At 47.9% G+C, this 25,164-nt stretch overlaps 1 protein-coding gene across 1 annotated transcript in view; it reads left to right on the forward strand.

The window, feature by feature from the left end:
- Positions 1-24,332, forward strand: part of RRP1B (ribosomal RNA processing 1B) — a 94,485-nt gene extending 70,153 nt beyond the window's left edge. Inside the window, exons 14-16 of the mRNA XM_078656402.1 lie at positions 15,074-15,235; positions 18,255-18,321; positions 23,183-24,332. Coding sequence (XP_078512528.1) covers positions 15,074-15,235; positions 18,255-18,321; positions 23,183-23,646 — 693 coding nt within the window. The 3' untranslated portion in view covers positions 23,647-24,332. The remainder of the gene's footprint in view (positions 1-15,073; positions 15,236-18,254; positions 18,322-23,182) is intronic.
- Positions 24,333-25,164: the final 832 nt, after the last annotated feature.

Below are 25,164 nucleotides of genomic sequence, written 5' to 3' on the forward strand. Positions count from 1 at the left end.
AGGTCGAGTATAGAACCTTTCTCGTGGGTCGGGCTGTTGCATATTTGGGTGAGGTTAAGGGCATCGAGGAAACTTTTAAGACTATTTACCACCGCGTCCTTGCGATCGTTCCAGTGGAGGTTGAAATCACCAAGGTATATTTGGGTGAGCTGCCGTCCGGAATTGGCTGAGAACATATCTATGATTTGTTGGGAAAAGGTGAAGTTGTCCCTGGGTGGGTGGTAAATGCTGTGAAGAGAGCATATCGGTTTGCCCCCACTGATAATGTCGAGGCAGATGTATTCGCAGCATGTTGGGGATGGTAGGGAGGTGGAATTGACTTTCTGAACAGAGAGGTTGTTCCTGTAGATGCACGCGATTCCACCACCTATTTTGCCTGATCTGTCGAGCCTGATAATGTGGTAGTTGGGCGGAACCAGAATGTCCATTATAGGTGTCGAGGATTCAGTTAGCCAGGTTTCAGTCAGGATGATTAGGTCAAGGTCCAGCGATAAGAGGAGATCAGCAATGGCGGCGGAATGTTTCGAGGCCGATCTGCAGTTGAGGAGAGTGCATTTGAGACGGGGTGTGTCGAGGGTGGTAGATGGTTCTAGAGAGAGAGGGACTTTTCTAAGGTTATTGGGGATGGAGAATCTGCTGTTTAGTGTGGGGGGTCTAAGGGGATTTGAGTGTATCGTGGGGATGGTGAGGTGAGGGGTGGTTGTGTGGTTTTGGAGGGCTGGGTCATAGGAGCGGAGAAGGGTGAGTGTGTCGAGGTCAGAAGTAGGGTTGTGGGTGCGACGAGGGCGGTTGTTGCGATTGCGAGCTGGGATTGAGGTCAGGTTGGGGGGGAGTTGAGTGAGAGAGTTAATCGGAAGGGTGGGGGACAGGTTGGGCGGGGAGGTGTAGTTGTGTGAGGGGTTGCAGGGGCGACGAGGGCAGTTGCTGCGTCTATGAGCAGGGATTGACGCCCGGTCATACATACTCCGTGAGACTAGCTGTCTGAGAGCAGGGGGAATAACCACGAAGGAGCCTTTATCGGGCATGGACCCTGGAAGCAAAAACACACCCAGCATCTATAGGAGCAGCTTATCGTTGCCCCATCGTGCACACTGGGTGCAAAGCCTTAGAAGTCCCCATGCCTATCACAGGCCAGTACTTTTCATCCGTTTGTGTAGCTCACTCGCCCACTTAAACCTAAATGGTAGCCCGTCTGCAAAGCGCCTTCTGCCAGATAATAAAGGGAGACCACTGTGGCACCAGCCCATGGTGGCTTTGTTCCCCTTTCCAGTATATTCTGAACTGTCCACGACAAATATGTTCTTCGTATACAAAACAGGATTGCACAATCCGCTTTCTTAAATCAACTTGAAAATGTCTTGGTGTGCCTAGTGAATACGCCCTGTGATTGAAGCGCACATTGCCAGTAGCGTGGTGTGTACAGTGTGTTCGGTGTACATCGGCAAGCTTTTCCTCAACAATCTAAGGTTCTGAGCTAGCATCAACTCATTAGAACTGGTTTCTTCAGTGATGATGTAGACGTTTCCTTCCCACCTACACAAGCTCCCAGTCCTTGCTCCACTCTTGTATGGTCAGTTAGTCCTTTGTGGCCTCATAGTGTCCTGCTTGTGTGTCTTTAAAGACCAAGCCTGGACCCTCTACGTCCTTACTACGATGAATAGCCGTTGCATGGGTAAATGGGTCATCAGCAAATGGATTCCACCCATTTAGTCCTTCTAGGATTATTCCCTTACGAATACCTGTTTTTGAACATTTTACAGAGTCTCACTCACTGTAAATTCAAAATAATTGGACTGAACGTGGTACTCACCAGCGTCTACCTTTTAAGATAAGACCGCTCTAGGGTACAAGGAACTGGGCTGGTTACCCGTCCACACATGCATACGTGTGAGACTACTGTTGTGCGCAGCACCGCAATTGCTCACAGGCAGCCTGTCGCAGAGGGGACTTTGCAAGGATTGATGCTGATCTGGGGTAGGCCTTCTAATATTGGTGGACATTCATAGCACATCTGTAGCGTTTACTGGAAAATCTGTAGCGCTTTCACTGTATTCTACATATTGGCGAAAGCCAGTCTGTAGGTACACAGTTCAGGAAGGTGTCCAACTGGTGTAAAATATGCGTGCCGAGTTTAGGTTTTCATTGTCCTGTTTCTCTGGCTCTGCTCATAATCCGATTCCAAGCCGGGCCAAGTTAACTGTTCTGCTCCCCAGCAGAGGGAACGAAGGCCTCACCACACAAAAGGAGGCATTATCGGTACGTGACTCGGTTTCTGCGAGAGGAAGGGGTTGGAAGGAAATCTAATATTTAGCTGGCACACTTCACCTGGACTGAGACAGCCCAGACCCACTACGACAACAGCCACACATCTGGAGCCGTCACAGGAGGGGCTCACCTTTGAAGTTTTATTGGGAAGGGATGAGGCAGTGATGTCAGCTAAGCAAGAACCTGAGGTCCTCGGAGGAACTCTTTCCAGAGAAAACTTGAAGTCGCCGTGATGAGTTGTCCCGAAATGCTGGGCAGGAGATTTGGGACTATGGTGGAGGGATGATGCGGCATCCTAGAATTGTCCAGGGATACCTGGCATCTACAACTTCCATCCCCACTTAAAAACACCTGTACAAGAGCGAGACGGTTACGAAATCTCTGGACCAGGGAGGGAATGACTGGTAAAAGGATATCCAGCTAGAAAGACAAGCCACCTGGTGCCCTATAGAGATAGACTAAGAATTGTGTCACAAGCTAACACCCAGGACTAGTATGCGGACCAGTTGTGGGATGGCCAAGACACCTGCCCCTCTCCCAAAATCACACTGGTTCCCAGGGTCCCACAGTTTCTGAGAACTGAACACCAACCAGGCCCATCGCAACTGGAATGCCTCGGGTGACCGTACTCTGCTGAGGCTGACTGAAGAAGCCAGGAGATCCACATGAGGAACACGACTGTATTTCATTACAGCAGCTTCGCCTCCTGTTCCATGTGCCTGTGTCTGGGGCCAGCTTATTCCAGCAGGAACCTGCCCATCAGGACTAGCTGGAGAAGCAGCATGCCAGCTCCTGCACCAGCAATGGATTGTGCTGGCGAGGTGGGATGCTGGCTCAGCCGCACAGGAGTGGGCCTCCTGCACTGCCCATGTATAAAAATAAAAATCAGGCTGTAGCGGATCTGGGTGGGGCCGGAGCACCCAAAAATGAAAATAGTACTTCAGCGTGAGACCACCAAAAGCCCCAAAGCAAAGCCCCTAATCAGGCATGCATACATCTGGTTGGAGCCAACCATAATGCCCCACGTGAGCTATTTTACATATTTGATGCTTGTGGTGGCCCCACGATGGCAGGGGCACCACCGATAAGTGATTTGAGTATTGTTGGAGGCTGCAAGGAGTACAGCCTCCCCCCAGACCAGGTTGACCATATACTAACGCATGCCCTTGGAATGCAGGAGCCTCCAGTATTTGATGCTGTGGCTTCATTTCATGGCCAGCAACAATTTGGAGAGACTCCGGTGCCGAGGCTCTTGGATTGAATGGCTTTCTTCACAACATGGCTGTTGAGCAATGAACCTTTGTCATTGTAGTGAATGTCTGTGACTATTGGTTCCATTGATTCAAATGATGTTTTGAAGTTCAAACAGGACATGTGGCCGATTTCTTTTAATGTGGTGATCCTTGAGGAAGCCCGTAGACCTGCTAGATAAATGACGCGGTCTTGTATTGTGATGTTACATCTTGTATAGGTGTGGGACAGACGTTGTGAATAATGGGTCAGAAGCCACTAACGTTGTTATGTGACATACTGCTTCACCAAAGGTGTTCCCTTCTCTCTGATGTCTATATTTGTAAACAATGCGTAGTATTTAGTAGCATGTGTGTGTAATAAAATGACTTCCCTTTTTTAAAGAAAAAAGCACTGATTATACAAAATTTGAGTGATGTTTTAGGCCAGTGAATTGGGATTGCTTTCTCACACCACCTCCCTTGAGGTAGACTACTCTCCTAAGGCGCCCTGAGAGTCGAGTGTTAAAATGGGGTATTTGGTTCCTAATTTCAAAACTAAAAAGGCAAATTCTGACTTACTTGCGCAGGGCTCATACCCTTCACAAATAATAACCCCATGTCTTACGTTGGTTGCCAGTGCTGGGATCAATAGTATCCACTTCTGGTATGCACTGATCGCATTTGATAAGTTCAGTTTTGACGCACATTACTTATGCATTAATGCACAAATATCGGAGCGCAAGGCGTAGAGAGCAGTTCAATGGTTTAGTTGCGAGAACTCAAGAAGCGGAAAAGGAAAGTGTATAAACACACACATGTATATATGTGAAGACCATTTATGGTTTTATGGAGTGTTTCCAGGCCAATCTGACCTTTGAACTCCAACACTACACACGTTTTGTCCGCATCAGGAGGTTTTCTTTCTATAGGTTAAGATATTGTGACTAGTACCTACACCATAAATCTCGAAGGGGTGGGCCCTGCTTCTTGGGTCGCAGGAGATGTTTGCGGGTTCCAGGAAATGCTCACTCAGATTTCTCTGCCATTAGCACAGGCCAAAAACCACTGGTAGAGTGAGGCGGGTCAATACCCACAAGTAGTGGTTACCCTAGGACTGTGGGATGACACAAACTTTCCCACAGTGGAGGGCACGAGGAAAAAGTTGTTGTTTCCATTGTCCCCAGAGGTTGTCGTTTGGGGAGGGGCACTGTCCAAGGATGGCCCATTGTGGTGGGTGGCCCAGTAAGGGGATTGCGCTTTCAAACTGTAGTGCAAAACTCGGTCTCTGAAGGAGAACCTTGTGTTTTATTTGTCCATGCAGAGCACAGTTCAGTGCTATGATGGCTATGCATCAGGGTCATGGTAGCGGCTGCCGATATGACATGAGGCCTGAATCTGCAGTTGTACTTTGGTTGTTGGGACCTTCTGACCATCAGGGTGTCTTCTTGGTACAGCGGCAGTGATGTCTGGTTTACAACTTGTCACGAGTAGCAGGTAGACCCGTCCAGGCACCGCGCGGATGCTGTACTGCATGCTGGTACTTGAAGTTGTGTGCCTTCACACCATGCTGCTACACTACACTACTCAAAGCATTTGGGTGACTCTTCTCATCTTCGTCTGGCACTGGGCATAATTCCAAACAAGTCTTCTACTTCGGAGTGTTCCACGCCTCCAAAATACAACTGGGCGTCTCCTCACCCTCTCCTGCAGGGAATGGCACTCTCATTTTGTCTCTAAGCAAGCCGATATTTAGTCGCTAAGCAGACCCACAAATGCTCCAATAGAAACGCATACAGAGTAGTCTTCATGACTTGCAACGACTTTCAGTCAAGAACTGTTTGAGACATTGACCTCAAGTGGTGCTGTCCACCTGTGAAAGAAAAAAGGTATCCCCCCCCCCCCCACACCCCCACACCTAATCCTTGCCTGAAAAGCATAATATGTTGGAACTTAAGTACAGGACCTCACCCTTAGTGAGAAGTGAGTGTAGTGCCTCACTGCCTAAAGAAAAGCAGTTTTCAAGCATGTAGGACACTTCAATCAATTGTGTAGTATTTAGTAGTGTGCACAGCAACAAGACCGGTCGGTACTCATCTAAGAGGAAGGAGTGAAGTTGACATAGTCTCCACTTACCTCAACCTTGCAGATAAAACACCCACACACACCCTCAGAAGGTGTGGAAGGATCACCATTGTGAGAGATTATCCGACTGTTTAGCGTCCAAGCGCATCTTTCACTATCTCAGCTTGTGTTGCACACAGCCGAAAAGTCGCGGAGAATTGATGCGTGCATTTTTAATCATGGTTTTGCAGCGTGAATCTTTCTGGATTCACTATGCTGTGCATTATTCCGCGGTCTTGTGGTTGGGTCCGGATTCGTAGTCTTTTCTGTTTTTTTTTTGTTTGTAGCCCAGGTGGGCGTCGGCGTCACAATCCCTTGGGTGTATTTCTGGTGACGTCGGCATGCTTCCTGCGGAAGCTCCCACTCTTGGGCGCCATCTTCAGATTCTTTTTTTCCGCGGTCGGGTCTGGATCGTTCCCGTTTGTGCTCCAGACATTTTTGGAGAAAGAAGAAAGGAAAAGACAGAAAACACAAGGAGAAGTCATCTGAAGACTCCAGGGGACTTCATCGACGAACAATCAACAAGGAGAAGGCGTTTTTCATCGAGATCCTCGATGACCGTCGACGAACACGCGACCAGGGAGGCCCTGGACGCTCGATGATGGACAACACGCCGTTTAAGTTCTGCCGTAACTGCCACCACAAGTACGCGCAGAAGGACCAGCACCCGGTATGCAACCTTTGCCTACCGGTGAATCACGAAAGCGGGGACTGCAACGCCTGCTCCGCCTTCGCCCCGAAGACCCTTCGTGTGAGAGAGAGTCAGAGGGTAGCGCACGCCACCCTGCAGGGGAAGGCCCCGACTCCATCCCTCTACGAGCTGGGGATGTCCTCCGAGGAAGAAGACAACGCTGCCGCCAAAGATGACAGCTACACGGTCGTAGAGACCGATTACACGAAGACTTCTGATAAGGTAGGAGACTCTTCGGCCCCCAAGAACCCGAGAGACTGAGTCTCGAAAAATCGAGGGCAAGACCCCGAAAGCGCCGACGCCAAGAAAGGCGGCGTCCGCGACTACTCACAGGCCCAGCGGATCCTCCGAGAAGGAGTCCCCGGCGCCGAGAGCTGCTGATCAGCAGAAAACGTCGAAAATCGTCCCCGAAAAGGATCGATCGACGCCGAGGGAGAAAGACCCTAAACTAACGACGACGACCAGAGACCCAAAATCCGGTTCGACGTCGAAAACTTCGACACCGAAAGGCACGGCACCGAGCCAACCGCCGAAAAGAACGGCTGATCCATCCGACGCGGAACACGCGGCAGAGATGGAGAAGAAGAGAAGGCGCCTCGAGGCCGAAATGGAGAACATCATGCAGCGGAAGAAAGATTTCGACGCTAAGATGAAAGCCTTCACGATCCCTCACAAGACCAGGCCACCGGCGGTGGAGGTGGTCGAGGAGGAAGACGAGATCGCCGAGGTCGCCGAGGAACAAGACCAGGACGTCGAGGTGGTCGACGACCAAGAAGAGTACGAGAATCCCTACGATAGTTACAACTATGGGGAGGAAGAGGACAGCAGGTTATTGCACAGTTGGTCATCTGTACGTGTAAATAAGTGTAAGCTTCATATTCAAGACTGGATGAATGACGAATCAAGCTGCTCTCGAAGAAGTGGCGCCCAGGCTCAGACGTAAGGCTACCCCTGTAGACTTCGAAAGTCTCAAATTGGCTTGTACAATTAATTTACTCGGCATAACTTTTGACTTGTTTGGTCCAGTTTATTTTTCAGGAACTTTATGCTCTTTGGTTCAGTCTCCCGCGACCTACACTCACTCATCTTAAGATCATCTAGTTAAATTTTATTTACTATTAAATATTTAGGGATATTTGTATGGGTACCAGTCAAACCAATGCCTTAACATAGCTACCTTTGGTAAATGAATTTTGATACTTTGTTATGGCTATTGTTTGTACCTTTGTTTACACTTGTCCTCTATCATAAAATCTATGCATGGAGAAGCACTAGCAGTCCAGCTGAGAGGCGCGTGGGTCAGCCAACCATAGAGAGATGAGGAGCACCTATAACCCCACTCTACGCTGTCCTTTTTACAAAATACATGCCAGCTCGGTTGCCTGCACGGAGAGATGGATATGTTCTTACACACCCACACTCTAGACTCTCCCAAAAATGCTGGCAGAAATATCATATTTATCACTCTTGATGGACGTAGAAAATTGGAATCATTCCTAGAAATCTGCCTTAGCATTATAAAACCACAGACCCTCACAATGGGCTCCACATTAGCATGCAGCAGAGCCAGGGAGTCCACACCGGTGCTCACGTCGTGGGCGTGAACATCCGCTCACGAGCAAACGCAAAAGGTCTTGAAATAATTACAGGCATTGTGCAACCAGGCGAGATTGAAAAGGTTTCAGTTTTATTCAGAATGCTAGATTTTGTGACAGATAAAATACTGCTTCTCTTAAAGCTCTATCTGACTCCTTCTTACCACTTAAATGCGTCCATGGTCATTTCAAGGACTTGAAATTGTGCATGGAGCCCTTTTTAACGCAGTGAGCGGGTTGCTTCTGGAAAAGGCACCCTTTGAAAGAATTATACTGGCTGCGAAGTGGAGTGGTGTGGCTCACTGGTTAGAGGCGGCGGACCCGGAAGCAGAGGACGGCCCGGGACCAGGGTTCAATTCCCGACGCGGCAGGGTCGTGGACCAGGGTCAGCGGACTCGATAATTCTCGCCTCGGTGCCTACTCTAACCAGGGATCACACTCGGCAACTCTGGGCATTAGCTTGCCTCATCTCCACAACGGCCCCCCACATACGCCGGGGATGCCAGGTTTCACCTTGGAGATACCCAGTAGGGACCATCTCACAGGGAAAGCCAGGACGGGTTCCCCAGCGGTCTACAGCGCAGAGATACCCCATGTGGGGTGATTCATGCGCTTTACAAGACATTACATTACATTACGAATCGAGGGCCACAGTCAGTTCATAATCTTAACCTAGGGAGAGAAATGTTTTAGAGGAACACCTCCTATACATCAAACTTCAACTCGCGACACCCACATACTGAAGCAAGATAACATTATTCCAATACATAATGCACAGGTGTGCATTTATCGACTCTACCATGATATGCTCAACAAAAGCCAACTTGTCTTCTGTTTCAAGCAAATATTAAAAAAACACATCTTGATCAGAATGTAAGTTTTATCCAGATTGTCTTGTTTACTCCTAATTGCACGTCAATGCACTGGTCTCCCCATAGCAAATCTTCCCAACTCACACCAAGGAACCATCTATAGCTTACATGTAGGGAGGGCAATCCGAAAATGGGCATATGAAATGTTTATTACCGTGAGCATGTGGTTTCTGTACAGTGCCTGAGTGGACATAATTAACTACTTTTTGTATTTAACCCAAATTTTATTGGGTACTGCGGATGATACACATACATATATGAACGTGATTAGACGTTTTGTTTACATTTTTCTAGAACAAGATAGTACTAGTCACATATATGTTCTGTGTTGTCATTATGTATAACTATAATCCACTAATTATTGTGTGGAAGCATTACAAAGCTATAAATGTGTATACTTTATTAGTGCATACATTGTAGAAATGTGAATATTGTCAAAAATATCAGTACCCATTAACCAACATAATAACCTACTTAACTCCTTCGCTGCGGCGGCTATTCCGCCGCAGCACTAAGGGGGCGGAGCGGGAGCGCGGCGGCCGCATGCTGGTGACGGAACCGCTCCGTCACCAGCCTCGGTTGAGCTATGCTGATGACGGAGCGGTTCCGTCATGGCCCGCCCCGCTCAATAGAACGCTCATCGCAGGTGCGCCGAGCGGGCCATGACGGAACCGCTCCGTCATCAGCACAGCGCCACCGCAGCTGATGACTGAGCGGTTCCGTAATCAGCATCGAAGGAGTTAATAAAAGTGTCTATCCAACATGCTAGCAATGTTTCAGATTACATTTCATTATCAAATCTCAATTTTTTTCCAAGTTCTTGTTTAATTTTCAGTGTCATAGGAGAAAAGGATCTTTAGACCCCCCCCCTTTCCAAAATGACCTAACGCAGCTCTGCACCAGAGTGTAACGATTGCTCTGGTGTTCTCACTTGCACAGTGACCTAATGTGGTTAAAGGGATTACACTGAACATCCTGTTGCTCTACAGCTAGTCGGTGGAAAGGGGAACCATTGAGTCCCAGGCCCCCAATGCTCACAGTATTTTTCTTTTGCCAAGCTCAAGCCTATTCTTAAAATACATAGGAAGGGATTAAAGGAATGACCAGCAGTGAGCCGAACGTAATTTCCCAGCAAGGCAAGTCATATGTGAATTAAAGTAAATACTAAGACAATCGGGAGCCCATCCATCCTTAAATAAAAGCCGTCCATTAAGGTTCTATAAAATGGGGTTAGAATAAGAAGGAAGAAAGGATGACGTTACTTGCGCACAGCTTGCCCCTGATGCTTGCTTCAAGCAGACGCTCCATTTGTAACTTACGTTTAAGTTTGGCGGTAAGTGCTTGCACTTTGTGTTGCAAATCTCCTAGGAGCTACAGAAAGGTTTGCTGCTCCATGCCTTTGAACGGCATCTCAGTGGATCAGGTTAACAGCAGGTGAGTCGGCCAGGAACCTGGACAGAGACCAGCTGTAACCTGCTGGTCCCTTGGTAAGGGCTCTTTGGCTAAACAGATGCATTACTTGGCAGTTATCGATTAAAGATTGGCCCTCAAAACCCCTTTGGGTTCAGTCTGACGGCCAGCAGGCTTTTCCTGGAGCATTCATTTCATTAATTGCGAATGCTTGAAGCTCCAGGTGGTCTGGCCCAAACATGGAGTAAGCCTCTTGGAGTGGAGGGTTTGCAACTTTGACCCTATGTAAACGCTATATAAAACTCTTTAAATAAAATAAAATAAATAAAATAAAATAAATTCAGGCACATGGTTCTGTTTTTCATTGGAAATTATAATAGTGCTTCCAGGAGAGTAGCGGGGGCGGGTTCGGGGGGTTGAGGTTTACGATGTTGGTCGGAAAGCCTCCAACTGGTATATGGTTCGTCCGAATTCGATTCGGAACCCATCTTTCCGACCGAATTGGAAAGGCTTTTGAGCGACCGATTACGATAGTCTGAAACCGTACGGACTTTCCGACTGTACCGAATGGCATTCGAAGTAACCGAGTCATTCAGAGCCGACTTGTGCAGGTCTACAGACAGTATTTTCGACTGACATATTACGATGTTGGATTTGGACAGCCTTTCCAAATTGGTGGTTCCGACACGGATTTGCTGTCGGAATCGGACTTTGGGGGTCCGTAGTGGGCCCCCCTTCACCTAGAGCCTTCCTAATGGGGCCCGTGGGGGTGCCCATGGGGCCCATCTTCAACACCATGCACAGTGTGGCAAACACCATGAGGTGCCTTCCACAGGGTGCATGATTTTTCCCACCCACCCCTTTTTAGGTCTCGCGACCTATCTCAATGCGCATGCGCATTGAGCGGGAGCGAGATATATAGGGGCTTAAATAAGCTTTACCTAGACTGGCGATTTGATGCTGTGCCCGTGCGCTTTTAGGTCAATGCACAAGCGCATTGACCTGAAATGCGCGTGCACATCATCAAATCGCCAGTCAATCACCAGCAGCACTCCTCCCACACCTTTGAAGTGAAGCTTAGCTTCACTTCAAAGGCCCCTGCTGCTTCACACCCTCATGCCGCTCTCCCCGCTCCGCCCCCTCCCGCCGTGTCGCATTTCTCCTCCCCCACTTTCACTTTGACGGCCGCAGGCCGTCTCTCGTGGTTCTCCTTGGGGTTTTTTTTTGTAACGTTACTGCTTTCTCCTCCGATCGTTTCTCTGTGTGCTTTCCCCCTCTGACCCCCCTTCACCCTGTCCTTGTAAGTCTTTGTTTCGTTTTTATGGTTGGACTTCTTTCAGTAGGATATGCCTATTTGGGCTTCTTTTGAAGCTAGTTATGCTTTTCTTTTTATAATTTCAATTAGAGGTGGTCGGTGCAAAGCAGGACAGCCATACAGCGCCCGAGCCTAAGACAGCTGCATTGCCTTTGTGATAGGAAGAGAAAGGGCCAGTTAGAAGATTCTTCCACAACTGCAGTGTAACCATCCTTTAAGTGCGTCACTTGCTCGCCATCTTAGTCACTACCCTACGGGCACCCTTGCTCCGGGCTAGGTGCTAGGCCCCGCCCACCACAGACACTGAAGATTGTCACTTCTGTGTACAGGCTGACTGACCCTCTACTTTATCTCTGTGGACTCTCACTTGTAATGGGGGCACTTTTGGCCAGATCCACTTTCTTTCCTCTTAGGTCTATAAACTGAGTTTTGCAGAATTGTAAACTATAAATGTATGTGTGTGTGTGTGTGTGTCATTGTGTGCTTGTCTGTGTGTGTGGTCCTGTGCTGATAAGCAACTGCTCCACCTTTAATGAAATGTGCGGAATTGTTTCTCCTCCCCCCTCCCAGTGTACTTTTTTTTTCTTAAACTTGTTTTCTTTTACAATTATAAAACACAGTCTTTATTTTTCAAAGCGCAATATGCCGAACTTTCACTTAAACAATTGTGGCTGCGTGCCTTTTCTGTATCCGCGGCTCTATGTGTTCACTTTTAAAAAACATCAGGTCTTTATTAAAAGTTCCACTTTCACTTTAGGCATGCCTTTATTTTTCATAATTGGTGCCCCTTGCAGAGCTGATCACTGCTCGTTAACACGCCTTTACTTCTGCACTATGTCTTGCAACTCCTCCCTTGTTAACTGCTTCCCATTCCGAGCAGCTGCTCTTCGCTCCCTCTCCTTGGCCACAACTGCCTCCTCCCTATGCTTCTCCTGTGCCATTGGAGCTTCAAAAGGATGTGACGAGAAAGCTGGTAATTATTTTTTTATCAAGTTTAAAGGCACATTCCTGTCACAATGACAACACGCCATACTTCCGTTTCAAAGGTGGAGCGTGTAGCAGGCCAATGTCCGCAACGTAAATTTATCGAAGCGTCTCGAACAATCAGCGCCCTATTGACTCATAATTAAATGCACCCTATACAGAAAGCGCAGCTGAAACGAGTACTAGTAAAACATTTAATTAGCACATGTAAATCAGCTGCACCCTTACGAGGCTCTGCCGTGCTACTGGATTGGACTAATGAACCAAATAACAATAATTTGTAATAAAAAGGCCAGACTCGAGACCTGGAATCCAGATAACAATCCTTCTGGTGAGATCTTCTCTTTCGGGACTACCATTTTTTGTGCACTCCATTGCAAGTTAAGAGGAGGCATCTATGTAAATTGGTGTATATATATGTTGAATTTAGGGTACAGATAAAGGATTGCTTTGTACATGTTTTGTATATTTGTATATGATGTATATGTGATAATTTGTATATAGACTGTTGTTTGTTGTGCCTCCCTAGATGTCCGCTCATATTTGTGTATATAAATTAACCGACATATGTTTTCAATGTTCTATTTTTGAATCGCAAGATAATTAGGTGTTTCTTGCTTGAAAATTAAAAAGGATTGATCCCTTCAGTACCTTTTTTTGTTACTTCTTCATCTTTGGATGTCTCCTGCTCAGGTACGGGAGGGTTAAGTGGGCAGAACCCCTAACCATTTTTCTGAGATCATAGACATCAGCAGCGATAAACAAAGGCTCTTCCACACAATAAACAAACTAAAGACACACCTATTATTTTTAAAGCTCCCAAGCTTTCCAGAACTGCCTAGTAATTGCTATCAAGTGTGTAACAAAGAAGAGTGCTGGCAAAAGAATTCTGCAGCGCCATATTTACAACACACCGCTTGCTGATGATATAATTAAAAAGACTGCTATTTTTACACAAGCTAAATCTGATTCGCACAGTATTGTTACTTTTTCAAAAATTACATGTATTGTGCGAAAATCACTCGATTATTCATGAGCATGGAAGTGGTTATTCTCATCTTCATCTCCCCCCTGGTTACTCCTTTCCCAGGTCTATCTCCATTGCTCTGCCTTCCACCTCTCATGCCTCTCTCCCAAACTCACCTTCTCCCTTTCTATGCTCAACTCTCTCACTTCCTATGCTCTCAGACTCCTTCTCCTGCTTCTCTCTTGGGCTCCCTGTCCGTACTTCTCGCCCCTGATACACTCTGTCTCCCTCTCCATGCTTCTGTCCCCTGCTGCACTCTCAGGCTCCCTGTCCGTGCATGTCACCCTTGCTTCTCTCTTGGGCTCCCTGTCCGTACTTCTCGCCCCTGATACACTCTGTCTCCCTCTCCATGCTTCTGTCCCCTGCTGCACTCTCGGGCTCCCTGTCCGTGCATCTCACCCTTGCTTCTCTCTTGGGCTCCCTGTCCGTACTTCTCGCCCCTGATACACTCTGTCTCCCTCTCCATGCTTCTGTCCCCTGCTGCACTCTCAGGCTCCCTGTCCCTGCATGTCACCCTTGCTTCTCTCTTGGGCTCCCTGTCCGTACTTCTCGCCCCTGATACACTCTGTCTCCCTCTCCATGCTTCTGTCCCCTGCTGCACTCTCAGGCTCCCTGTCCGTGCATCTCACCCTTGCTTCACTCTTGGGCTCCCTCTCCGTGCTTCTCTTCCTTGCTGCACTCTCTGCTCCCTCTCTGTGCTTCTCTCCCCTGCTGCACTCTCGTGCTCTCTAGAGATGTGGCCTAACGACCAGAGCTGCCATCTAAGTCGCGTAAATACAAAACATGTTGCATTCCAAATGCTATAGGTGTCACATTCGCGAAAGTTATAACTATTGGCATTGTAAATGACAAAGCTATCCAGTTAGCTATTTTAAAAACCAACACATAAATAAAAGATTTGTCATTTACAAGACCAATAGCTGCAACTTTTCTAATGCGAGACCTATTGCATTTCCAATGCTTGTTTCAATGGGAGCCTGTGTAGTCAGTCAGAATACAGGCTCCCATTGCAGTCAATGGGAGTGCGACCGAACGGTGTTCGGAAACATGGTAATCGGTCGGTCAGACTCCCCTACACCGAGTCAGTCGTAATGCTTTCCAACCGACATCCAAATGAGGCCCTTTGTTGCAATTCAGGCTGGAAGTGGAGACCGCCCAATTATCCAGTACTACAGCGTTGCTCAGTCCTTTCCAGGGTGTTTTGTAAGCTTGTCACTGTATGTTGTAGATGTAAACTGATCATAGGCATTCTCTTCCCATATGCCAGTGCCTGATTGGTTTAGTCTGGGAGCCTTTCTTATGATACAATGGTATACGCGTGTTTGCACCATCAAGGGCCCATGTGTGCTCCTCACCGTGTGATGGTATAGACCTGTTTGCACTATCAAGGTCCCCTGCGCACTCTTCACCGTATGATGGTGCACTTGTTTGTTATGGCGAGAGCTCAGGCAGTCCATTTATGATGTCACATCTTGGTTTGCAGCCAGGATAGTCCATGCGTACTTTCTTGTGACTAGAGTCCATGCACCCTTTGTTTTGATGGAACATTGTTTCGTTATAGGTGCTGGACGATGACACTTTTGTCCCACTCGTGACCAAGCCAGTTAAGAAGGCCCCAAAAGTTGAAACCGACTTTGTGAAGTTTGAGAAGGTCACGCCTCCAAAGCCAGCCTTCGTCAGGAATAATAAGGGCAGTCTGTCTGGTGTCGCTGGCCAGAAACAGGTAAACAGGTTGTTTCAATTGCTACCGCCTGAGCAGCAAAAACTGATACACCAATTCCTCACACAAGCACCTTTCTCTCGACGCACCCTACATATCACCAAGAGGCCACCACAGATCCTCATCATCCACACCAATGCCGCAGACGAGCCCCTTTATCCCGACACACACTGCGTATCACCAAGAGGCCACCACAGGTTCTCATCATCCACACCAATGCCGCAGACGAGAACCTTTCGCTCGACACACACTACATATCACCAAGAGGCTACAGCAGGTCCTCATCATCCACACCAATGCCACAGACGAGCACCTTTCTCTCGACACACACTGCGTATCACCAAGAGGCCACCGCAGGTCCTCATCATCCACACCAATGCCGCAGACGAGCACCTTTCTCTCGACCCACACTACATATCACCAAGAGGCTACAGCAGGTCCTCATCATCCACACCAATGCCGCAGACTAGCACCTTTCTCTCGACACACACTACATATCACCAAGAGGCTACAGCAGGTCCTCATCGTGCCGCAGACGAGCACCTTTCTCTCGACGCACACTGCACATCACCAAGAGGCCACTACAGGTCCTAATCATCCACACCAATGCCGCAGACGAGCACCTTTCTCTCGACACACACTACATATCACCAAGAGGCCACTACAGATCCTCATCATCCACACCAATGCCGCAGACGAGCACCTTTCTCTCAATACACTGCATATCACCAAGAGGCCACTACAGATCCTCATCATCCACACCAATGCCGCAGACGAGCACCTTTCTCTCGACGCACACTGCATATCACCAAGAGGCCACTACAGATCCTCATCATCCACACCAATGCCGCAGACGAGCACCTTTCTCTCGACCCACACTACATATCACCAAGAGGCTACAGCAGGTCCTCATCATCCACACCAATGCCGCAGACGAGCACCTTTCTCTCGACACACACTACATATCACCAAGAGGCTACAGCAGGTCCTCATCATCCACACCAATGCCGCAGACGAGCACCTTTCTCTCGACGCACACTGCATATCACCAAGAGGCCACTACAGATCCTCATCATCCACACCAATGCCACAGACGAGCACCTTTCTCTCGACGCACACTGCATATCACCAAGAGGCCACTACAGGTCCTCATCATCCACACCAATGCCGCAGACGAGCACCTTTCTCTCGACACACACTGCATATCACCAAGAGGCCACCGCAGGTCCTCATCATCCACACCAATGCCGCAGACGAGCACCTTTCTCTCAACACACTGCATATCACCAAGAGGCCACTGCAGGTCCTCATCATCCACACCAATGCCGCAGACGAGAACCTTTCGCTCGACGCACACTACATATCACCAAGAGGCCACTGCAGGTCCTCCTCATCCACACCAATGCCGCACACGAGCACCTTTCTCTCGACGCACACTACATATCACCAAGAGACCACTACAGATCCTCATCATCCACACCAATGCCGCACACGAGCACCTTTCTCTCGACGCACACTGCGTATCACCAAGAGGCCACTACAGATCCTCCTCATCCGCACCAATGCCGCAGACTAGCACCTTTCTCTCGACGCACACTGCGTATCACCAAGAGGCCACTCCAGATCCTCATCATCCTCACCAATGCCGCAGACGAGCACCTTTCTCTCGACGCACACTGCATATCACCAAGAGGCCACTACAGATCCTCATCATCCACACCAATGCCGTAGACTAGCACCTTTCTCTCGACCCACACTGCATATCACCAAGAGACCACTACAGATCCTCATCATCCACACCAATGCCGCAGACGAGCACCTTTCTCTCGACCCACACTGCATATCACCAAGAGGCCACTACAGATCCTCATCATCCACACCAATGCCGCAGACAAGCACCTTTCTCTCGACGCACACTACATATCACCAAGAGGCCACTACAGATCCTCATCATCCACACCAATGCCTCGCACGAGCACCTTTCTCTCGACACACACTGCATATCACCAAGAGGCCACTGCAGGTCCTCATCATCCACACCAATGCCTCACACGAGCACCTTTCTCTCGACGCACACTACATATCACCAAGAGGCCACTGCAGATCCTCATCACCCACACCAATGCCGCAGACAAGCACCTTTCTCTCGACGCACACTCCGTATCACCAAGAGGCCACTGCAGGTCCTCATCATCCACACCAATGCCGCAGACAAGCACCTTTCTCTCGACGCACACTCCGTATCACCAAGAGGCCACTGCAGGTCCTCATCATCCACACCAATGCCGCAGACGAGCACCTTTCTCTCGACGCACACTGCATATCACCAAGAGGACACCACAGGTCCTCATCATCCACACCAATGCCGCAGACGAGCACCTTTCTCTCGACGCAGACTGCATATCACCAAGAGGCCACAGCAGGTCCTCATCATCCACACCAATGCCGCAGACTAGCACCCTTCTCTCGACGCACACTGCATATCACCAAGAGGCCACTACAGATCCTCATCATCCACACCATGGCGCTGCCCAACTCCTAGCTGAGGCTTCTAATTGTCCCTCTTGCTGCTCATCCCTGTTCTCGCTTTGCTGCTTTTAGAGGTCACCCGATGTACTGCCTTCATGCCCCCCATCAGGTAGTTGTCTAGCATTAACTCCGCCTATGGATAACGTGTGCTTAGAGTTCTGTGTACCCACCACCACATACAGAGCTCAACTGGTGCCTTCATTTGCATTGTTACTAGTCGCATGTCCTAAGGGTGTAAAGTTGTTTCCTGTTCCATGCCCATGTGAGCAGAGCTCCTAGACCTCACCGTCACATCCCTTTGTGCATGTACAGCATTCTTTCCGCTGCGCCCATGTACCCATCTGTAGTTCTGCACAATCACAGCCACACGTGCACAGCTTGTTTGGTTATATATGCAACACACACTAACCATTCGGTGCTCCTACGAATTTGTCTGCGTTTTCCCATGCCATTCTCTATAAAGTCCCTATTTTGTGTGTCTCTTTTCCTGCAGATGAGCCAGCTGACGGACAGCGGAAACAAAAAGGTCACCTTTGGACTGAGCAACAACATGACAGCAGGTGTGTTCTACAAAGGGAGTTTTTTTGTGGATGGAGTGGCTGATGGGACTGATAAAAAAATTAATTCGGAAGTGGTTAGATATTGGTTAATCAGCTACAGTACACTTTCTTCGCCCACACACCGGTAAGCTGCGATGGCTCTTGAAACACCACTTTTAGAAGCCATTATTCCCCATGCAGTAGCCCTAAGCAGTGTGTGCTGCAGAAGATCACATGCTCTGTCCTCCGCTGGGATCTAGTGTTGGATTGCACCTTAGATTGTGTTTGCCCAACATTGGATTCTCATGAGTGTGCTGTGACCACTGTGCACAGAAATTCTGATCTCGACAAATGAGACACTGGGCAGTAATCCTTCAAAACAATGAGTACATCTCTCAACTGTCAACTACTTTAGAACTAAGTCATTTGACAAGCCTGGGGCCAGGTAGCACAAGACCGACTTGTTTGAGTGAGGGTACAAAGAATCCCCGTTCCAGGCGAGCAGAGGTGGGGTAGGTCTCTGGCGCTCTCCACGCGGGACCACTCGTTTTGCCTCCTGCGTTTGACCTAAGAGAGCCTTACAGATTGATCCAAAAGGGTTGGACAATCCTACAGTGGAGTACCAGGCACTATACGTCACATCCTAGGTGTGCGGTAGGGATCTTCTAGATCCTAAAGAAATGCCAAGGATCCGGTTGGACCGATAGGCACACATGTCGACCTGTCCACACATGCACGTTAAGGCTATCTCGGTCCATTGAGCCCCTTCTCATTGTTTTGAACTCTGGCAAGGGAACCATCACATTAAAAGTTTGGTATCCCTTAGACTGTTTTAATTAATCTTATACCTCATTTTGCACCCGCTCCACTCTACACATTTCACGTCGTCGCACCGACATGCATCCTTATGGCTAAATCTAAAAAGCTTTCCGATAAACAGGCCTCTCGTGGGTGCCGTAGGGCATTGCAGCACCGGCCCGAAGAGGAGCGCGCCCTATGATAAAGCATGACATCCATTTGGATGTGCCAGGGTGCTAAGAAATAATGACTAGGATCCCCGGGGATTCTCCAACCTAGTCTTTTTCCTTTTCTTCTCCTACAGGAACAGGACTACCTTGTTCTAGTGGGTGTGAAGAATCCTTACAATCCTAATTAATTAATTGTGGGTTTATATAGCGCTAGAATCAACTCCCGGAGGAGTATCTCCGCGCTTCGACCGCTGGGGAACCCGTCCTGGCTCACCCTGAGAGATGGTCCCTAATGGGTATCTCTAAGGTGCGACCAAGCATCCCCGGCAGTCTGGGGGGGCCGTTGTGAAGATGAGGCAAGCTAATGCCCAGAGTTGCCGAGTGTGGTCCCTGACTGGAGTAGGCACCGAGGCGAGAATTATCGAGCCCGCTGACCCTGGTCCACGAACCTGCCGCGTCGGGAATCGAACCCTGGTCCTGGGCCGTCCTCTGCTTACGGGTCTGCCGCCTCTAACCAGTGAGCCACACCACTCCACTAAGACTCTACGAGGAGACAACCTCCCTTTGTGTCTGAAGGGCTGAGAGGAACTCTCTAGTGGGAGTACATCCTCCCTGTATTAACATTGAATCACAATTGGTATCCAACTGTATGATAAGATAGCATGTGGTACCCTGGGAAATCAATACGTGAAGCACCCTAGATATTCTCCACTAAGTAGTGGGGAAGGAAAAAAATCCTTTTTGTTTTAATTACCCACACACACCCTAGTGTGAAAGAGGTGTGGTGCAGCGGCCAGGGCGACTGACGCCAGACTCTGGGGATCACGGTTCGATCCCCGGCACCAGCTGCAGGTCAGCTCAGCACCATGTGACTCTGGGCAATAGCTCGCTTTACCTTCCCGACGGCCCCGAGCGCCGGGATGCCTACGGGTAGCTGTGTGCGTTACAAATACTGGATTTACAAAAATACTGGATTTAGTGGTGTTATGCTTCATCATTGGGTCACCCAGTCCCCTAAAAGACTGGGTGGGCTCACCCGTATCTCAGGGAGCGCTTGAGAGAAAAAGCCAGGGGTCTTGCAGATTAAAAATCCTCAGGCTGTTCCCGTTATCTCTTTATTCTTGGAACAGTGTGGGATGTTAAAAACAATTAAGCATATACAAGGGTCAGTAGGATATATTATTGGTCCAATGGCTTTTTCCTATGGCAATGCGAACGGGCCTTATGACTTTCCCCTCACCTTTCACTCCTCTGTGCAGGAACACAGACGTCACTCCCCACCTGGAAAAGTTACATATGCCAGTTAGCTAGAAGGCGAACGCGAGAAACGAAGTGACATGTATGTAGAGGGCACCATCAAGCCATTTGAGCCCTTGAGATTAGAATATACGAGCCCGAAACAGTGATTTTGCTATTTGCAGTTGTGAAATTGGGTTCTTGATCCTGAGATCAGACCAAGCAAGGGACAACTAGAGTACTGACTTATTTTGGAAAATACCTTCTGACATGCTACCTCCAAAATATACAACATAATTAATATCTGGCTCAAGGCCGAAATATTTCCTTTTACACATGCCTGGAAAACCGTGCTGCACTGAACTACACTCTAGACACATACCCGTGGGATGAGATCTTACTCCGTGGAAATAATTTTGCCCCACACATGGAGGGAGCGAAAAAAACCTCTTAAAATACTTTGTGTATTGCAATATACTGCAGTACGGCTAGCCTGGATTAGGTGAAAAGGGAGCTCACATTATTAGTAGGCTGATGGGGAAGATGGTTCATTAGCACATAAGCTATGGTCCAGTCAAGAGATTCAATCATTTGAATTTGCTGTTGACGATGATACAAAACGTCACTGGGGAGGACTTGGCCAGATGTCCAGAAGTGATAGTTTTAGGGTGCCCAGCAGGTGATATCTTTCCCTTGTGGGGAAAGAAGTGACGCCTAATACCGTCTGTTGTCCCCAAATAAACTATTCCCTCCCTTTGGAGCCAGCTCCTGCTTCCTACAGAACTCCAGTGGGCTGAGAGGCAGTGGTGGCTCTTGGGGAAGGAAATACTTTCTAAAAGGTCCAAAGGCGAGGAAAAAGACTTCAGGAAACAATGGCGCCACCTCGAAACTTGATTACAAAGAGCTTTCATGTCCTAAGAATTCCTAATCGCTCTATTCTTGGATACTCCAGCCGGAAACCGATATTGCTTGAAGAAGAGTAACAGACTACTGAGAACATAATAGCAATCTGCAGTGATGGGGTGGCCATGGGAGGTGGGGAGGGAAGAGTTCGTATTCTGGGGTTTGGAGGTAATTTATTTTTGTCTTGATCCATTACAGTCAGTGTTCATTGACTGTTAGAACTAAATGCCCATAAGAATGTTTTTAAACACTTAAAATAGTCGAACATGAATGCCGGAATTCTCTCGACTCCTGGGTCTCCCTAATAGTGTAATTATATCCACTGTGTGAGACTTTAGGAGAAATGATGGGAAGGACAATGAGGGTTGATTTGAATCTCTTCCCCCAACACTTTGACACCCAGCCAGGAGATGGGTGACTAAAGGCTTTACTGATGCCCATTAGAGTGTTGTTCACTGCCACGCTGTTTTGTAGCACTGTTTTGGTATGGCTGCACCATATGCAAATAATAAATCACGGACAAGCAGCATACAAAAGAAAGCAGATGGAAAGCTTCATATCTGCACTGGCGATGTCTGGACTAGGGGTGGGCCGAATTTGCATAGTCTCGCTACGCAAATCTCCGCAAGCACGTAGGTTTCCGTGAACACGCGGAATTGCTTGTTCTGCCCGTTTGCGATGCTTTTTTCCGGTTCACGAACGCGGTTTGCATGCTCTGGGGGGGAAATATCTTGCGAACACGCATTTTGAAAGCGCGAACAAGCAAAAAATTCTGCGAAGCCTCCGATGTTTTGCCAATTCCGCGTTCTCTGCGGAATGCGAAATTATTGAAATTCAGCGAGTGGAACGGAATTTACCGCCAAGCCTAGTCTGGACTGCTTTGTTGGGCTATGGCTGTCTAGAGGCAGACCTTCAAACTTTCATGTGAGGATGAGGACCCAAATCAGCATTTCCCTTACAGTTTCTTTCTAAATTTCCCAAAAGCACGGCACTAAGTTTATCGCCAGTGCCCACTCTGAACCCAATGAGAACCCACACATGTCCAGTACCCAAAGGGAAACAGATGTGGATCGAGCCTTCCCAGGGATCTGTTTCTACTTTGGGTGCCTGATGGGAACATTTGAGGAAACATTTGTTGAAAATCCGACAGACTTCATGTTCAGTGTGTGCTCCCAGGCAGCCATCTGTGAGGGAGGTAAGCTTGAACCAGCAGATCCCTTCGGTTGTACAGAGCTAGAAAATATATTGTTGCTAGACCTTCCCTCTACTTATTAGAGGCACGCCATACAGGGATTCTGCCACCACTTAGTTGCATGCGCAAATATTACATAACTGATTGTACATACTATATCCCCCAGGGGAGCTCACATATATTTGGTATTACCAGACTCTGGACAATACATCCTTGGTAAGCATTCCTCGATTTACCTTAGTCTGTTTGACAAATGTAAGAATATATTGAACACATTTGTAGAGATAAAAATGAGATTTTGCACGTTTTTCATTATATTATTAGCCTGCAATGAGATATTGATTCTGGGGTTACTCCAATACATAGGTGCACAACAAGACCAAAGAGGTACAAATGCAGATTTTAGATATATATTTTTTTTAGACTGTGACAGTAAAAGGGTTAACACGTCTGTTATACTGCACAGGGGGTGTTGCCAGTCTCTAAGAGTTAGATGGTTATTGTGGGCTTATGTCCCTTTTAATGATTAGTATTTGAGGGTCACTACCCTCTGATCTAAATGCTCTCATTTGTTTCCTCACAGAATTCAAGAAAACGGACAAGAGTATTCTTGTGAGCCCAGGTGTTGCGCCCCGAGTCGCCTTCAATCCTGAGCAGAAGCCTCTACATGGCGTGTTAAAGACACCACCTCTCGGCAGTACACCGGGGAGTTCAAGCAAGAAAAAAGTAAAAAAGCGTACCTCGTTCTTGTGCACACCCACGCAGAAGCAAGGAACGGCTTTCTCCACACCCACTCAGAAGAGACCCACAACTTTCTCTACACCCCCTAAGAAGAAAACTCCATCTTTCTCCACACCTATCCAGAAGCAGGGAGTTGCCTTTTCACCCATTCAGAAGAAAGGTTCCACATTCTCGACACCCACTCGGAAGAAAAATTCTGCCTTCTCCTCACCCACCCAGAAGCATTCGAAGCCACTAACCCCTAAGTCCATCGCTGCTGTGTCCACACCTACCCAAAAGCGAGCCAAGGCCTCCGATTACTTCTAGAGTGAAGCTGCCTTGACCCATTCATGAGGGTTATTTTTTTACAGACTGGTCGAAACCTGTTTTGCAAGAGTAATAGTGGACGCTGCTGCCTGAGAAAGGATCTCTATGAATTGTGGTGGTAGCCGGTGTTTTCATAATCAACGTAGAAACGATGAAAGTGGTACAAACATTGAGTCAAATGCTGATAAATTGCTCCCTGGGCTGTAGCTTTTGTGGCCATGGACTGTCCTGCTACGTCCGGACTAGATGGTGTTTTAATTTAAGAAACCAGAAATCTATATTGTCGGACATCGCTGCCAAGCCGGTTTTCTTCATGGGTCCCTCTTTCCCCGTGTCAGCTTAGCAGCCGCCTTTCCCACTACCCTGGGCTGCTACTCTACCTTTTAGTGCTGTCATTTTTCTCCCAGACCCTGGCCTCCCTACTCCCTGCATTAGAATTAGAAGAGCATGAAATACTCTTCGTTCTGAACGACTGTCCTGAGATTGATCCGTTGTGACCATAGAACAGTGGCCGCGGCTCAAGGTCCACTGACGCTGATGTTTGCTATGTGATGGGCTTTGTAAAAACCTAATTATGCCAGCTGGGTGTATATCAATTTTACATGGTGCAAAAAGTATCCAGTTTTGTGGAGTTATGTCATTTTTCTGTTAACTATTCTTATAAGAAAAAATGAATTGTAAACCAATCTACTTGTATTTCTTATAATCTGAGTTCCTAAGTTTGAATTTCCTTGCTGGTTTATTTCATCTTCTAATATCCACATATGGGCTTTGTATGATACTTCTAACCACACATACAGTCCTCACCTTAGGGTATCCTCCAGGTGCCAGACTAGATACTGAAAAGTTTGTAGCTGTACGTCTGTGAGCCGCTAGATGAGATGCTGCCGTTCTGCCCTGACTCCATGCTATGTTGAAAATGACAGTGCAAGCCATATAAAAGTCCCACTCCTGCACACCAGTGCTGGTTATTTTCTTTGCATACCTTCGATTGCAGGTCTAGAGCGGTGATTGTGACTTTGTCGGTTTTTTCAACGAGTCATACTTTTTTTACTCTTAGCATTTGTTGGCCGTAGATACATATGCTTAACATTATCCTGCCTTCAAGTGTTTGGCTCGTACAATTACAAGTTGTTTTTCTTCGCAGAATTCTTCGAGTCATGAGGTATAGTGACTCCTCTGGTGTGCATTGCGCATGTTGCTTGGCTCCTTTTCTTAAATCGTTTTTTCCCATCATCTGGTTCGGATGTAGATATCGGAGCTCCAGGATTGATGCTTAATTCCTCACAGAGGCCTTGGTGGTACTCGTTTTTGTCGCAAATCCAACACATTTTCCATACGAGCGACATCAGCTGGTGTTATTGGTCATTTCAGGGCACCTTCCCAGACCTGGGCTTCCAACACCTCTTTACCTCTATTCTACAGGACAAAAACCACGAGGGATGGATAACACGCCCTTCAGCTTTTGCTTTAGTTGTCACACAAAGTGCTCCCTGCAAGATCAACACAAAGTGTGCA

This window comes from Lissotriton helveticus, chromosome 8 (assembly GCF_964261635.1).
Source record: "Lissotriton helveticus chromosome 8, aLisHel1.1, whole genome shotgun sequence".
In the NCBI taxonomy this organism is placed as follows: domain Eukaryota; kingdom Metazoa; phylum Chordata; class Amphibia; order Caudata; family Salamandridae; genus Lissotriton; species Lissotriton helveticus.